Below are 16,230 nucleotides of genomic sequence, written 5' to 3'. Positions count from 1 at the left end.
ACCTGAAATTAATTAGGATTAATTAATCAAAAGTTCCAATTGAACGAAGGGATTTATTTCTCCAAAAACCTTCCCAAGAAATTATAAGCAATATATGGCCCTGTAAAAGTATTACCGGTAAGTTATAAAAATTGTGCTGTTATGAAAAATTAACGTACTCCACACTGACTGACTGCTGTTATATTTCAATACCCGCACTTGTGTTATTCTTCAATAACCATGCCCCACATTTTGGACTATTTTCCTGTGGGCCTGTGACAACTTTTATAGTGTAATATGCTTCTGTTACGATGCATTATGCAATATCTACATTATTATACATCATACATGGGCCTCAAAATGTTACCCAGTTTCATTTTAGAAGAAAACCTTTTTAGTTTTTTATTGTTCCAGTTTGTCTTAGATACTTAGATACTGTTGCAGTGTCACGTTTGAAAAATAATAATGGCCACTAGTTTCAACCAAAGCTTCTTTTAAAACAAGGACAGCGTAAAATATAGATATAAAATATTTATATCTAGACATTTGAGGACCACAAAAGGAATTTATAGTCCTGACAATTTAAGGACACTCCCTCAGCTTGGGGTCCTATATATTCCACAACAGTTCACCAGAGCAGTGCTGAAATTTGCATAACCCTTTTTGATGATATGTGCTTGTATAAATGCCTACCTACTGTCAGATTTCTTAGACCACTTTACATGTAGAGGAGAAGGTCTAGATATTTAGTTATACCTGTTCTTATTTAGACTTTGACTTAAATCGAGATCTACATTGCCACTGCCCTGGTGAGTGCGACTGCATCAGCCGTTCCTGCATTAACAGTGACTCAAATCAAAAGGACAATTTATTTACGGTGAGTGCTAACCAAAGAAGCGATAAATAAGGCAGCATGAAATCAAAGGTATGGGATCAGGTGGAAATTGGTATTTTCTCACTACACAAACCACTGTTGACCTGGAAAACACTCACACACACACACCAAATACACACTCCGCAGCTCCCGGGAGCGGACGCTCTCTTTATATCCTCAAATGCATACATTAAGATGGAGATGTACAGGGGTTTTTAGTACAAAGAAATGAAAAAACAGCGTGTAGACACATTAACAGGAACACCTGTACAAAATAATGCAATCTATTGCAATCGCCCTGCAACAGGCACTACCTCTGTGAAGATTATTTTTTTTGAGACTGCATCAGAGAGACGTTAATTCATTTTGCAGTAGCTTGTTGTGTTGTGGTATTTGGATTGTGTTTTATCATATTCTGTGTTTTTCCAAATATCTTACTGGTGTTCGTGTTATTGTGTCCACCTCTTGTACGAGAAGAATACCTCTTGTGCTCCTCCATTTCTTTATCTCCTCTTGGAATGAGACCCACAGAACATAAAATACATTAATTGAATATATATATATATATATATATATATATATACAGAATTTCAAATATATCAAGCATCTGAAATCAGCAAATAGCACTTTCAGCTGGCCAAAACATTTCATATCAAAATATAGTAAATTTAGACAAGTATTCGGAATACATTTAATCACACATGAATTGATTTTTAATTACAGAATTTAACTTATGTGACATACTGTAGGTCTGACCCCAGTTTATTTTATATTTCCCGCCCAATATAAATATCTCTATATACTAAAGAAAACATGAGAAAGAAAAAACAAGGATTCATCCATGAAGAATCAAACGAGATCCAACATCTGTAAAATCACAAATGTTTCTTTTGCCAGATGGTGAGCTCTGGTCTGGGCGTGTCTCAAAAATATACAAGAGTATGAATAATGCATTGGATATGACTTATTTCACAGTGTATCTCTAGATGCGCACGCACACTCACACAAAGGCACACAAGCATACACACTCACACACACACAAATTCAGACAAGGACAGATGCAGACATGCACATACACACACACACACACACACACACACACATACAGACACACAAAGTATAGACCAATAAAATGAGCCAGGGGTCCACATCTGCTAAATGCTCCCGGTGGTGTGTACAAGATGTGTGAGGTTCATTGACAAAAACTACTCTTCTAGTCTATGTTGGCACCACATAAAAAACATAAGTTATAAGCTAAATTGTCCAAAATGTCCACATTTCACCATTGTGACCACTGAGGAAAGACAGTCAACTCATCTCTGTCGTCTCTTCTGTGACATTCCAATAGACTTTTTTTTTTCACAATGTCTGTCCCGTCTATGTATGCAGAGGTTTTTGGAGGCTAAGGCCTTGTAAAGTTTCACCCAGCCAAATGAGAGAAAGGTTTTAAAGTCTAGAATCCAATGGATGATGTGGCCTGGCTCAACCTCTGTAAAGTCACGACTCTTTAGCAGCTGTCATTAAAGAAAGTTGGCTGGAATAAAGCCCTGGACGGCTTCATAGCGGGGATAGTAAAGAAGATGAAGGGGCTGACTTTTGAAAGACCTTCTGACTAAAGTCTAAATCAAGCCACAAAGGTTCCAAAAAATCTTCAAGGAGCCGTCCCCTGCAGACCTGATGTCGGATAACAAAGACAAAAAAAAAAAGGTAATGTACTTCAATGAATATTCCACTGCCCTGTTAATAATTGTTCCTCACAGGGATTTTGTTCTGTGATGTGTCCATAAATTTGGCTGCGGTGAAATTTCAATGTCGATGGTGTACCATGCTGCTCACTTGAGACTTCTCAGAGTTCTCAGGAGTGTCTGCTGAGAGTCTTTCGCTGTGGTGTCTGGAGAAGCTCTGGGTTATTTTCTTTTTTTAAATTGAAGGTTGAGTCTGGTGTAAAGTTTGAGAGCCTTGTTGGTGAATGGAGACAATGTTCTGGTGTGGTGATAGGTCTCAGTTCCTTTTGTAGCGTGGATGTCAATGAACCTGCGGAGGAATGGAAGAAAAAGACAAGGAAAAGATAATAATCACGAGACATGGTTTCATGAGCCACGCACCCTGTTCTGTAAATGAGCTGATAATGTTACATGTTGGTCTCACATCGGAATAAGCGCCTGAGTCACGTTTATGTAAAAGTAATGATGGCAATCTTACTAGGTCAAATGTAGTTGACATTTCAGTAACATTTTGTGTAACACAACTCCGATACCATCACAGTAACATAAAGGTTACTGCAACACTAAACAAGGTCAAGGAGATTAAATGCCCATGTTCCAGCCTTCTTAAGAGAAATGTAATACATTTTTTTAATGACTAACTATTATTTCTAAAATCATGCAGCCAGTGCAATAAAGACTTTTTAATTTGTCTACCTTAATGAAGCAGCGTGCCATGACTTTTTTGGGAGACACGGATTGCCTACCTTTGCAACAGGAACACCTGTTTTGTGTCACATCACTGTCAGATCCAAGAAGCGCTTCCTCATTTGTTTTTTTAATCAAAAATAAAATCACTTTAATAAACCACAAATCACAGAATGAAACCATTTTAATCTGTTGAGGATATTATTTTTCGTTACCCTCACAGTGCAGGGCAAGGAAAAAAAGAAACCACAACCACAGTAATAATCAGACTAGCACCCCCTCCCTGTATTTTCAATTTTCATCTGTGCCAGCTTCAGCTGAATACTTTACATACAGCATGTGAGCTAATTAAGAATTAAGTGAAAGCCACAAATTAATGCTTGTCATTCTATGCTCGTGCACTGTTGAATATTATGATACCGGCACTACTACTTTCAGCACATTTCACCACTTTATGTAATAAATGGTGGACTGAGATGAGAAAGATTACAATGCGTCCCGAACACTTGCGATGGTCATTAATTAAGGCTTCAACTATAAAATAGATTTTAAAATCCATCAGTAATGAGGAGGAAAAACACTTCTCTATCTTGATGTTACTTTTTAACTCTGGCACAAGCACTGTTTGTTGCTACCTTTCATGCACGAGCTGCCACATATGGCACTAGCACTGTGGTTCTTTCCATCAGGGTCTGAATAATGCTGAACATTTACATAATGGACACGTCTGATTGACAAAAAGCCATTACTTAAACAGATTCATAAAACCAGCAATTTGACATATTCCATGCCCGAAAGGGGCTTTATCTGAGGCCAATGTAGCTGTAGCTCTTTTTTTCGCACAATTTCATGTATTTAACAAACAAAATCTTATGAATGATTATGTAAAGGGATGGGTCCATAAGTGTATGTACTATATTCCTTTTTATGTGGAATGCATTTCACCTCCAGTGAAATTCTGCAGTTAATGACATAATTTAGCCAATCATTTGATCAAGAAACCCATTTGAATGATAATACAACTCTGCCATGAATATGTTATATGGATAAATCCATAAATGTTAATACATAAATGATCCAGGGTGACAGTGGACAAATGTGACACCCAGGACTGCCCATATAAATCATTCAGACACTTAAATATGAGTTGGCAAATCCACACAGAATTGCACAAATTCCCAGGGCTGGCAAATAAATATTTATGACGCCCCCAATTCCCCTTTTCTCCCTGTCCTTGGTAATTGTGCGTGATTCATTTTGTTTTCTCGGTGGAAGAGGGAAAATCAATCTTAGAATATTGGCTAGGAGACATAAAGCATGCAGATTCCAAATGCCTGCGGTTTTGCAGAATATAAAAGCTTCATAGATACTCAGTCAATGTTCTTTGGAAGGGAATTCAGTTTAATCTTTAGTATATTTCCTTGTTTTTTAGAGAAAAGAAAAATGTTTGTGGAAGTGAAGTTAACCTACGAGCAGAGTCAGGCTAGCCTGCTCCTGGCTCTGGTTTATCCGCCGACTTTTAATAAAGGGATATCGACTTGAAGGATTGTAAGACAGGCATCTTAGGAATCTGTTACCATGACATTTAGACCGATTTTTAAAATGTAGCTTTTTTACAGCTATTCCCATTGCCTCCCATTCATATTTGTTTTCTACCTCTGTCCTTACAAAACAACCTGGACACTTGAAGTAGCCTCTCCCTTTGATGTAACAACAGGGGGGTTTTTTAGTTTCCAACCTTATGCATTTTAAAACTTCCAATTTTTTTTCTTGTATAGATACATCAAAGTGACTGCATCCTGAGGAATGGTACTATTCCATTGTGTCTTCTCCTAGTCCTGGATGATCTTTATTTAAACTTACTTTAAAGCAGAACTGGATAAAATACATGAATAGACACTGATATCTGATTCATTCCCGGTCTGGGCTACACTGAACCTTTATGCAGCTTAGAATTGATGCTAGGTTTCTGCTGTTCATCAAGTTCCCCTTAAAAAGTTATTATTTCCACTCTCTACAGGATGGGGCAATCAAAATGTCTTTGGTTGCTTGTACGCTGATGTGAGGTGCTGATGTGCAGGGTTATGCGCTCAGTATGCAAATTAGAAGGAAATACATCATATAAAACTCACATACTTGCTGTTTTCCTCTGCATCCTACGACGGCTCCTTGGGCAAAGGCTGGGGAAAAAAGGAAGTAGAAGGTCAGCGTCAGTGGAACAGAGGGCCAGCCTTCACTAACGTTTTATTCAACTTTCCCTGAGCATATTGGCCTTGGACGCAGAGCAGCATATGTCCATTTAAAAGCACAGATGGCGTGTCTACCAATTATATCTAAGGCAAGATGACGGGAGCTGAAGGTTATTTTGTTCCCTCCCAGTTTTTATGACCTCTGAGGACGCCGCTTCTCTCCTCGACCAGAAAATACGAGCAAGTAATGGGCACCTCATCATCTGCGTTAACGAGTGAGAGACCTTTCCTTTTCTCCATCAATGGCATCACACAGACAGAAAATTTTATCACATTAGCTGTGGGGCAGGGTGATAAAACGGTGTTCCACTTTGTTTCTCTGTGAGCAACAACTTTTTGCCTCCTACATTCATCTTTAGGAGAGGCACATGAAAACACGCTGTTTTCCCCTTGACCGGAGGAAGAAAACAGCTCCCTTGCCTTCTTAATATTGGTGAATGAGCCACTTTTGTGTAGATAATGACTCGGCTAATCATAATCAAGAAGCTAATGGTCTGTTTAGCCAATCAGAGGAGCCAAGGCGAGACGGCTGTCTGGGCAGCACATTGGCATTCCCAGCAGCCTCTGCTCTCCTCTCGGCTCTGCCAGGCTATCTGCAGCAGTGAGGCTGACTTGGTATTCCGCTGCCCGCCTAGGCCCTGTTGTCCTGCGCTCTGTCGTTCTGTCTGTCCGACCCGGCCGACTGGCCCTGGTGCTGTCGAAGAAATTTAGTCCTCTGAAGAGGTGCTGATCCATCACACCTCTTCAGCAGCATGTCATCTAAATGCTAAGTACTTCCACTGCATCTTTAAATCAAAACAAGAAAAGAAATAAGCACGGGGGGTGAGCGGTTGGAAGGGATAAAAGCTTATAAGGGCACAATAGAATCTGCCGAGCAAACCCTTAGCTTTTTGATTACATTCATTTTCGAGGGAGAGGAAATGTGGGAGAGGAGAAAGTGGGCAAGAGGAATGTGCATGAGGAACCCAGAGACCTTGTTATCCCTTCAAATGTACAAGGAAAAAAGAGAAAGAATAGTTATTGATACACCCGCCCCAAAGGTTCCTTCAAAGAAAATAGTATGTTGTTTGATTTCTTTCCAAAAAGCATCATGAATGTACCCTAGCTGCTCCCACAATGCAACCCCCCCCCCCCAACTCCCTGTCTCTGTCGGACTCCTTGCTTGAATGTCCCCTAGCTGCCCCCACAATGCACCCCCCCCCCCCTCAACTCCCTGTCTCTGTCGGACTCCTTGCTATTGATTGGAGGGATTCTTAAAGTCGGAGCAGAGTGCTGAGGTGGCAGAAGCGGCCGGCACTATTAACTGCTCTTACTAATTAAAAGGGTAACAAGGTGAGTTTGGCCCCACGGGACGAAGAGACGGAGCCGGCTGTTTGCCTGCCATGCACACCGGTAAACAGTGCTCACCGCCTATGGTGTTTACAAGACGGGAATTCAAGGACATCGAAGACATATTCATCTCCCGCTGGCACGAGAGATGAGGGAGATTCACAGATAAGGAGTGAGAAAGAGAGAGAGAGAGAAAGCATGGAGCACACTAATAAGCGCTTTGCTAATTGCTTATGTTGCATTAAAATTGAAACATTTGGACCTTGTCTCTGAGCTCGGGGTGCCCTCGTTTCATCGTCACTTGTAAACATTGAGCACTGTGCATAAATGATAAAGTTTCACAGTTCAAATGAGGTGCACATGCCTGAATTTTTGAGAGAGTGCCAGTGGAGATTGGCAAAAATATTAAGGGATTCAATTAACTTCCTTCCTTATCATCAACTCAACATATTTTAGGATCAAAGTATTTTTAAGATAGAGTACGCCTCACATTACACAAATAAAATCCTCAGCCAAGGTAGCTTTACAACTCCCAGAAATCTTTGTAGCTGAGAGGGAAAGCCACTGCAGGTACAACAGACAGCTTGTTTGCTCAGTGCTCAGGGGGAAACAAAGCAGAGACTGCATATTTGGTAGCACTTCAAGCCGCAAAATTCTCACCAGCAGCCCACCCAGCCATTACGGAGACAGGCGCTGTGCCATCACTGCAGTAACTAAAAATCTTTCCCCGGGGCCTATCCTAACAAGTGGACTCCTGCACAGGACTTACTTGGTTTCATCAACTGGAGACTCATAGAGGTCCCAGTCATTACCAGCCACTAGAACTGCTGTTGTTATTAAGCTAACAAGCACAGCTATAGTCTACTGAAGACCCTGAGTGGATGCTTTATGCCCAGAGAATGAGCCTGATGTACAAAAGCATCAGAGCATCAGACCAAGAGCTGTCTCAGAGGAACAAAACCGGCACTACTGTAGTTACAAAGCATGTGCTTGTATTTTCTGCTTTATTTTTGTGAAGGCAACTACAAAAAAAAACCCAACATCTACTATCCTAAATTTATGTCCTTTACTGAAGTAAAAGTAACACTATCATAATGTGACAATAGTCTCACGTCTCAAGGAAAAATCCTGCATGAAAACTTATTCCTTCCAAGTTTCAGCTCTTTAAAGCTTTGGTGTGTAACTTTTAGGATAATCTATTGGAAGAAATGGAATATAAAATTCATAACTGTGTTTTCATTAGTGTATAATCACCTGAATATAAGAACCATTATGTTTTTTTTTCCCTAAGAATGAGCTCTTTATATCTACAGACGTTGCAGGCTGCTTCCTATGGAGTTTGCCATATTGAGCTGCCATGTTTCTACAGTAGCTCAGAAGGGACCAATTTTTTTATTTAACTATAGATCATGTGCATTTAAAAAATTTTGCTGACCGTCTTTGGATGTTTTTGTTCCAGGTGACACTGGTTTATCTTCATTTCTGTGCGGTATGAAAATCAATACACAGGCTCTTGAAACTGGCTTCAGGTGTGTGATCATTGCATTGAACATCAAAGTCTGCATTCCTTTTTTTAAATACTACATTAATGCTGCATAGTAATTCAGTTTAAGCGCAGATTAATTTAAAAAGTCAGCAGTGCAAACAATAATGTAACTTTGACAAAAATGAATGCAGACTTGATGTTCATTGTGATGGATAACGCAATTCAAGCAAGTTTCAAGAGCCTGCGTATTGATTTTCATACTGAAAGAAATTAATGGAAAGCAAGGATGTCTGGAATGGAAGGAAAAACACATTCAAATTTGTAAAACACAGCAGCATGGTTTAGTGGTGATGTAAAGTGTATGTGACTTGTAGTAAATCAGGTAAAACATAAAAAACACTGCTAGTAAAAGTATTATCGCCAAAAGACTTATTATAATGAATGTTATATTATTATGTATATTAAAATTTTGAATTATTATCACTGATGTATTAACATTGCATTTTAATATTGTAGCTGGTCAAAGTGAAGTCTATTCTATAGGTATTTATACACTGCTGGGTGGTTTAATCTAAAACAATGCATATTTTATAATTTGACAATATATTTAGTTTATTACATCCAGGCCAGGCCACAAATAAATGTTGTGGAGAACACATGGTCATATGGAATTTAACGTAGTAAGGGATAGCATAAAGCATAAAACTAAACAAATTCACCAAAAGTATTTTAAATTATACTTTGCTTTCCACCACTGGAAACAGGTCTGGGGCCATGTTTCCAGGGTGACACAGGATCTAAAAGGGACAAAAATGTTAGACTGTGGCTGGCTGAATCATTGGTAGCAGCACTAAATAATTTATTAAAAAACACATAAACAAAAGATCCAAAGGGCACAACAAGCATCAGAGCTTTGAGATAGGATGCTGTTGAGCATGCCTGAATGTGTCCAGTCTGTAGACAGGCTTTCTGCATTACTTATTACGAAAACCCTGTGTTGAAACGTGGCCCATGGCTCTGACAATTTCACACCAGACGAAGCTCTGGAGACAAGCATTGTGCAGGGTAAAACACAAATGGCAGTTCAAAGCCTGGCAATGACAGAACTTCAAATAGGGGAGCGGGGTAAAATGTGGTGAACGTGACAGCAGAAGGGACCACATTCACTCCGGGTCTCCGACAGAGAAGAGAGGAGGGCAACATACGCCTGGCGAAGGCAAGCTGAAAAAAGAACTCTTTTAATAGATGATGGTAGCATCAGAGGAAATAAAAAATGAAACAATATGTTGCTTTTTTATGCCATGTGAATGAACACCAAAGGAAACATTAGATACTGTAAATGTAATCATTATGCAGTATGTCCTATAACACAACACCTGTGATAACACAAATAAAAAAAGGGGAATGGAAAGGTGGGCCTGGTTTAGCCGTTTCTCCCTTTTTCTGAACATCTCTATCAATCTAACCTATTTCAATATATTTTCTGCATCAGTCCACACGCTATCTCCTCAAGACTGATGAGCATGCCACAGCATCCGACAAACAGATGAGTTGAAACCAAGGGAGTGCATTTTTCTTTTCCGCTTGATAAATAGAAGATCTGTAAATGAGACTGAAATAAAGAGTATATTTGCTTATCCAGCGTAACCTCTGTGTACTCTGTGTATGTTTGTAAAGGGGCACGGCGTTGCCTGAATGTCAGTCATTTTATAAATGTACATCAAAATGCAAAGTGGCCTTTGCGCTAGTGTGTTATCCCTGTAGATCCAGAGAGATGCAATATGACAGGAGTACTGTCAGTCAGAGGTGAGCCAGTTAAACATAAAAGCTGGACTTTTTGTCTGATGTATGTATGTATGTATCAAAGAAAGGATGGTGGTGCATTCAAGCCAGATTAACAATGAATTAAAAATAATAGTCTAATTTAATTGCAGATTTGCATCTCTCCTGGCAGATACTGCTCCAGTAAAAGTAAAATTCCGCTGAAATAGATTCTATTAGCTGTGCACGATTGGTGGAATTTACTTGCTAGTGCACAGAATTGAATAATTTCAACTGCAAATGAGTCAGAAAGCCAGCAGAGCATTGAAGGACACGGTGCACAGCATGCATATCTAATACTTCAAAATACTCTCGCCTGGTTTTTTCAATGCATTTTGAAGATGCAAACATTTCTCTAATGACCTCCAGTTCTGATTTCCTCGCTAATATTTTCCCACTGTTGTAGAAGCAAGACCATTTATAACCCATCCTTTTATTTAGGGCCCATTTTTACTGTACGTATTCTTCAGAGCCTTGAGTACAAGGCAGTACAATTCAAGAAATAACCTACTTTACTTCTCTCATTATGCATTTTATTTAGGCTAAATAAATGCTGCTGGTCATAGTGCTAGAGCACCTAATGAAAGCGATTTTGCTGTCATAGACCACCTTTATCCAAAGATGGTATCCGCTGAGAGTACAAATCTGTTTGCATGTGGTTCAGAAGGCAGCTCTGCAAAAAATACAAGTTGTAAAAGAACAAAAAGCAGATAAGTGCAAAGTCACATACTGACGGTACACGCTAATGCAACTGCAAATTAGGCTGAAAGCCAAAAGAGCACTGAAGGACCTCTCGAAAAATAGATTTTATTCTCAGTGGGATGAGCTGTTTAGATAAAGATTTGTTAAATCAAAAGGGAGAATAGGACTATAAAAATGAAATCACATTTACAGATAAAAGATTGGATGCTGATGTGACCCGTCAGCAGCAGGAGAATATAGGCTTTTCAGCTGAATTTGCTCATCTTTTGAAAACATTTTCTTCAGTATCGACTGCATAATTATAATTTTTTCATTAGCGCAGAGCCAACAGTGGTCACAGGTTGTTTCCAATGCTGTTGGGATACAAGTCTGTGCAAAATGCTATTTTGTATCTCACATGTAAAGCATATATGAATCACATGCAGATTAGTGGTTTAAATATAACACACAAACACTTTTTAAGACAGAACAGCTCTTCAGGTAATAAATCAGTAGAGCAAAGGCACCGCAGTTTTTCTGGTTGACTAATGTTGTATTTGGTTTAAACTGGTTGTGTTGCATCAGCAGCAAGTAAGCAATATGTATGAGAGCTGTGTGAGTGTCTGCATTTGTTTCATTTCAGTAGCATATTGAAAAAGAAAAAAATCAAGTATGTAGCCAGTATAAGCCTACTTTACAAAAAAAATATGTTTATCAATAATAACACAACACACACACAAACATACATACACAACCTCCATGCCAAATGTTAGCCTTCTAGGGTGCAAACTGTGGCCACCAAAGGAAAGAATTTTTGGTGGACTGACATCGATTGTGAAGCTAAATTGTGAAATGACGTCACTGGCATATATTAGAGTTCACCAGTTGTTTTGGCTTTGCACCTGAGACTTAATTTGAAACCTTACTGCTTCCTGGTAATTCTTACCTGGAAACACACATCCTTTTGCATCCTTTACACTAAAGTTACTGAGCCGACCAGAGGTCTGTCACCTCTAACTCGACTCTCCAACCTCACCAACTAATCAACAATTCACTTCAAAAAGCCACTCGCAAACAGTTGCGTTGCTGACAGAGCCTGGGAGTGTGTTGCGTTGCCTTTGAGAAGCGAGCTCATTAGAAGTCTGTCTCTGGTCAGATGGGTTGCCAGCACAGCAGTGACCATGGCGACACATGACTTGGCTGCCTGGTCGTTTGTCGTAGACATTGGAGCCTTTATAACTGAGGTGCTAGCAAGTGTTACATAACGACACTGTGGAATAATCATCTGTCCCTGTAATTCTCTCAGCTCTTTCATAAGAGGTGAGAATTTCATAACTAGACAGGAACACTTGTATTGATGTGGTGCCATAAATCCAGTTTTTCTGCTTGTTTTGCCAATCTGCATCACAAATGTAACATTTCCTATCAAACACCTGTTTCCCTTTTTCTGTCTTCTCATAAAAGCACACCTTTAACTCAATTTTCTCCTGTACAAATCAAGATTTTGTGTCATGTGGCATCCTTTCAAAAAGCCTGCAGAGCTAAGTGGCTATGATGTCTTCATGTTTACAGCAGCACTGGCAGGAATACACACACTCCACTAGCTTTTTGCCCTGGCTGATGCTGGAACAAAGAGCACATAGCTGGAGGAGGGCCACCAGAGCAGAAAAAAAAAAAAGAAAATGATGAAAAAACATGATGCAAGCCTCTGTGACCTACTGGGTCGCGCTGTGTGTGCCTGTCTGTGTGTATGCTGTTCATTTTGCAAACTCTCCTTCGTTTGGCAAAAAACACCCAACTGCAACTGTTCTGTTTCTCTCCAGGCCACACACTAACTGAGCAGTGGCATTTGTTGTGTGGGTGTAGGAAGATTTTTTTCTTCCCCCAGCTACTGTCGAGTATCGTCTGCGGGGGGGGTTACACATGAAACCGCAGTCTGAATATGATCAAATCAGGTTTCAAGTGCTTACATTTTATAATTTAAGCTCCCTCTAGCCTGTGAAGTAACATTTGAAGCGCAGAACATAATATTTGGGAAAATAGTCCGGCCTTTTCCTGCACTGAAGAAGCATTTCTGAGCATAGTTGGATTTTGAGCCCATCAATTGATTAGCAAAGGCTGATAATAGAGCTCAGTAGTGCTCTCAACAGGGCTCTCACCAGGCAGGGAGCAAGTGATGCAATCTTACAACCCTCTTGCTCGCCTGAAAGGAGAAAAATAATTTTACTGTCCTGAATTCAGTGTGTCTCTCTTGTCAATTTTCCACCTGATGGCCATTTCCGCCCTCCGTGCACTCGCACACATCCAACACACAACTGTTCTCTTGTAACCTAGCAATTCACATCCTTCAACCCCCACTCCCCTTCCCCCTTGTCAAGTGCATGAAACCGACCTCATAACACCCCGCCCCACCCCTTAAGAATTGCGCTTTCCACCTCGGAGAATATCATATGTAGACCTTTCAGCGGCTCACTAGTGAAGACAAATTGCTAGCTTGTTTGGGGGGGCCTCCAGAGAGTGATTCATATTAATGGCTAGCTGGCAGTAGAGAGCGGGCTGCATATGCAAACTCCATTAGCAGGTTAGGCTGGAGTGTGTGACCTGGCAGTGCCACCGTGAGCTGCACACACAGGAGGACGGGCTGCGGAGAAGAGGCTGCGTTTGGAAAGAGGTGCAGCTGCAGGAGAATGCGTCTAAACTATGTCTGTCTGTCTGTGTGTGTGTGTGTGTGTGTGTGTGTGGTGCAGTTAGACTAGGTATCACTTTATCATTATATCAGGTTGATGTTGGTGTTAAGACATTTATTATCATATTTATTGTAAAACTGGTTGGTCTCACAAAGCGCTTAACCAGAACTGACTGATTATATTTATTATTATGTATTTAATTTAAATTAAATATGTGGCTTTTTTTTTTTAATGGACAATGGACATCAAGAAAATAAAAAAATGACTTAAATAAAAAATTTTAAAGGTTCAAGTTACACACTTTATTGATTATTTTTACAACAATAAACAAAAAGATACAAATCTGGTCTACTGACAAATTCATCCCTTGTTCATATTCCCCTATTTTTCCATTGTACTAACACTTTGTGAAAGTTATACATACTGCTACTGTATAGAAGGCAAAGCAGTGGGTGGTTAAATATTAGCAGCTAATTAATTAATTAAATATTAATAAAACAAAAAGTGCATAATAAAGCCCTTTTAGCTAGACTAACTAAACAACATACATCAAGTTGTCAGTAATGGGCACTTGAGGGAAAGGCCATGGAGTTGTTTGAATCAGAGGATTTTATCCCCCTCAGAGCATGATAGTGCTTTATTAAAATAATAGAAATCTGCCTATTTGATTGCAAGATTTCTGGTATGCAAAGTTTAGGAAAAAACAGTGCAAGAGAAAAGATTAGTGGGTCATATATTTAGGGAATCATATCAGGAGTCTGGGGGTCATAGATGTCAAGTTACATGGTAACCGTCCAATAATTGTTTAAATATCTTTGTCTAGACCAAAGTGATGGGCAAATTGATCTCCAATGCTATCAGGGCAAAATGATCAGCATTACGGCTTTAATTAATTCCAACAGCACTCAATATAAAAATACAAACTCTAAATGTCTGTGAAAAAGGGAAACAAAGCATGTTATATCTAAGAAAAATAACAGATTATAGCCGAGATGGTTCCCTAGAGGAAGATACATAAATGTTTCCATCAAAACTAAATAAGCATTTGCTGAAAGTTATTTTCAGATTTAATTTATAGTTGTCATTTTCCCAGGTAAGCTTCCAAACGTATCATGTGTATGAAAATATTCAGCATAAACTTAATAGTTCTGAATGTAAAGTGTAAACATCAGCTTTTCCGGTGTGTCAGATTCATTTAATCAACATTTTATATCATCTCATTGTCAGGTTGTAGCTACAGCACAGGTTGTGAGCATTAATTAGGCTGCCACTCAAAATGGAAGTGTTTTTGCCTTCTCAGATCTCAGCTGAATATTTAAGTCATTTTTACCTTTAGTCACAACTGTTGACGGCTGAAGTTAAATAGATTTAATAAGCAAATTCCTGACTAGATGGATTTGGATTTCATAAAATGCAGCCCTACTCTATTATGTCTACATGATATTAGCAGTATAATGTATGTTTTATTAGATGCATGATCGGCCACCATCAGGTACATTTGTCACTTTATTCTAGTGGCTAAAGCCTACGCTTCACAGCATGAATAACGAGCACAGCCATTATCAGCTTTCAGAAACCCACATTGTCACACTGAATGCTCCTATGTAATGTGATTATGTACACATGAAGACAGAGTCACTCACAATTAAAACTCCCCTCTTTATCACTCACAGATACTTGCACACAATGTGGACAGGCCGGCGCCTTGGCGCAGGTGGCCCTACGACCAGCCGGGCCCCTAGGGCCTCTAGTTCTCTCTCTCCTCTCCTCTCTCTCTCTCTTCCTTCTCCCTCTCTCTCTCTCTCATCTCTGTGTCTCATCTCTCTCTTTCCCCTCCCCCCCTCTCTCTCTCCACCCTGCTCCCCACACTCCAGCCTGATCAATCCTCTTTATAGATTTCTCATTTTCATTTATCTCCCAGAATGTGCTTTCCTCCCATTTCAGGTCTTACAACAAATACCTCTGGATACCTCCACTCTTCTGCTGCCAAGTCCTCCCTATCCATGCCCTCCCCTCATCAAAAAACACCAGCGTCACTTGCGATTAACTTCTGCAATAAAACTCTCCTCGGCAACAGCTAATTGTGAATATGCAGTGGAACACGTAATCTGCATTTTTGTAAACATACGGACAAAAAAAGCAAAACACTAACCTAAGTGTGCTGTCAGGGTAGATTACAGCACGGTGGGAATGCGTGCGTGAAATCTGACGCAGCTGCCCAGGGCTGCTGGACGGGAGGAGGAGGCGGAGGAGCGAGAGAGATAAAGAGACAGCAAGTGAGAGAGAGAGAGAGATAAAGAAGAGAGGACAAGTTGACCTTTGGCCTTGTGTACCTGACAATGATCAGCAGTCTCTCCTGTTCAGTCCGTCCTGTCATCTTTTGCTGACATCAACATGCTGCATTGTGTTGTTTCACTCGCTCTGTCTATGTAAGTTACATCCCTCGGCTTCTTCCTTTTGTCTCCCTCGCTTTATTTTGACATCTTCACACCTGAGGCAGATATCTGTGTATTTGCTGCTGTTTGAACAGATTTATTCACTTTATTGAAACAAAGGTAGAAGATCACAAACGAAATAGTCTTTTAGTCTAAAAATGGGATCAGACGTTATTATAAGGCAGATAAGAAAATTATACACTGAATATATGTTGGAGGTAAGGGGGCTGCAACCCACTTTTTTCATTATTAACCAATTATTTTCTAGATTAATTGAT

General features: G+C 39.8%; 1 protein-coding gene across 1 annotated transcript in view; it reads right to left on the bottom strand.

Moving 5' to 3' along the window:
• Positions 1 to 1,467: 1,467 nt before the first annotated feature.
• tafa5l (TAFA chemokine like family member 5, like) overlaps positions 1,468 to 16,230 on the bottom strand; it is a 42,213-nt gene continuing 27,450 nt past the window's right edge. The window contains exons 4-5 of the mRNA XM_035656073.1: positions 5,401 to 5,444; positions 1,468 to 2,887 (exon numbers count right to left, since the gene is read on the bottom strand). Coding sequence (XP_035511966.1) covers positions 5,421 to 5,444 — 24 coding nt within the window. The 3' untranslated portion in view covers positions 1,468 to 2,887; positions 5,401 to 5,420. The remainder of the gene's footprint in view (positions 2,888 to 5,400; positions 5,445 to 16,230) is intronic.

Source organism: Morone saxatilis, unplaced genomic scaffold, assembly GCF_004916995.1.
Source record: "Morone saxatilis isolate NCDOM2014 unplaced genomic scaffold, NCSU_SB_2.0 Contig15, whole genome shotgun sequence".
Taxonomy (NCBI): domain Eukaryota; kingdom Metazoa; phylum Chordata; class Actinopteri; family Moronidae; genus Morone; species Morone saxatilis.
Note: the sequence above shows the minus strand (reverse complement) of the source record. Positions and strands in the feature narration are given on the sequence as shown.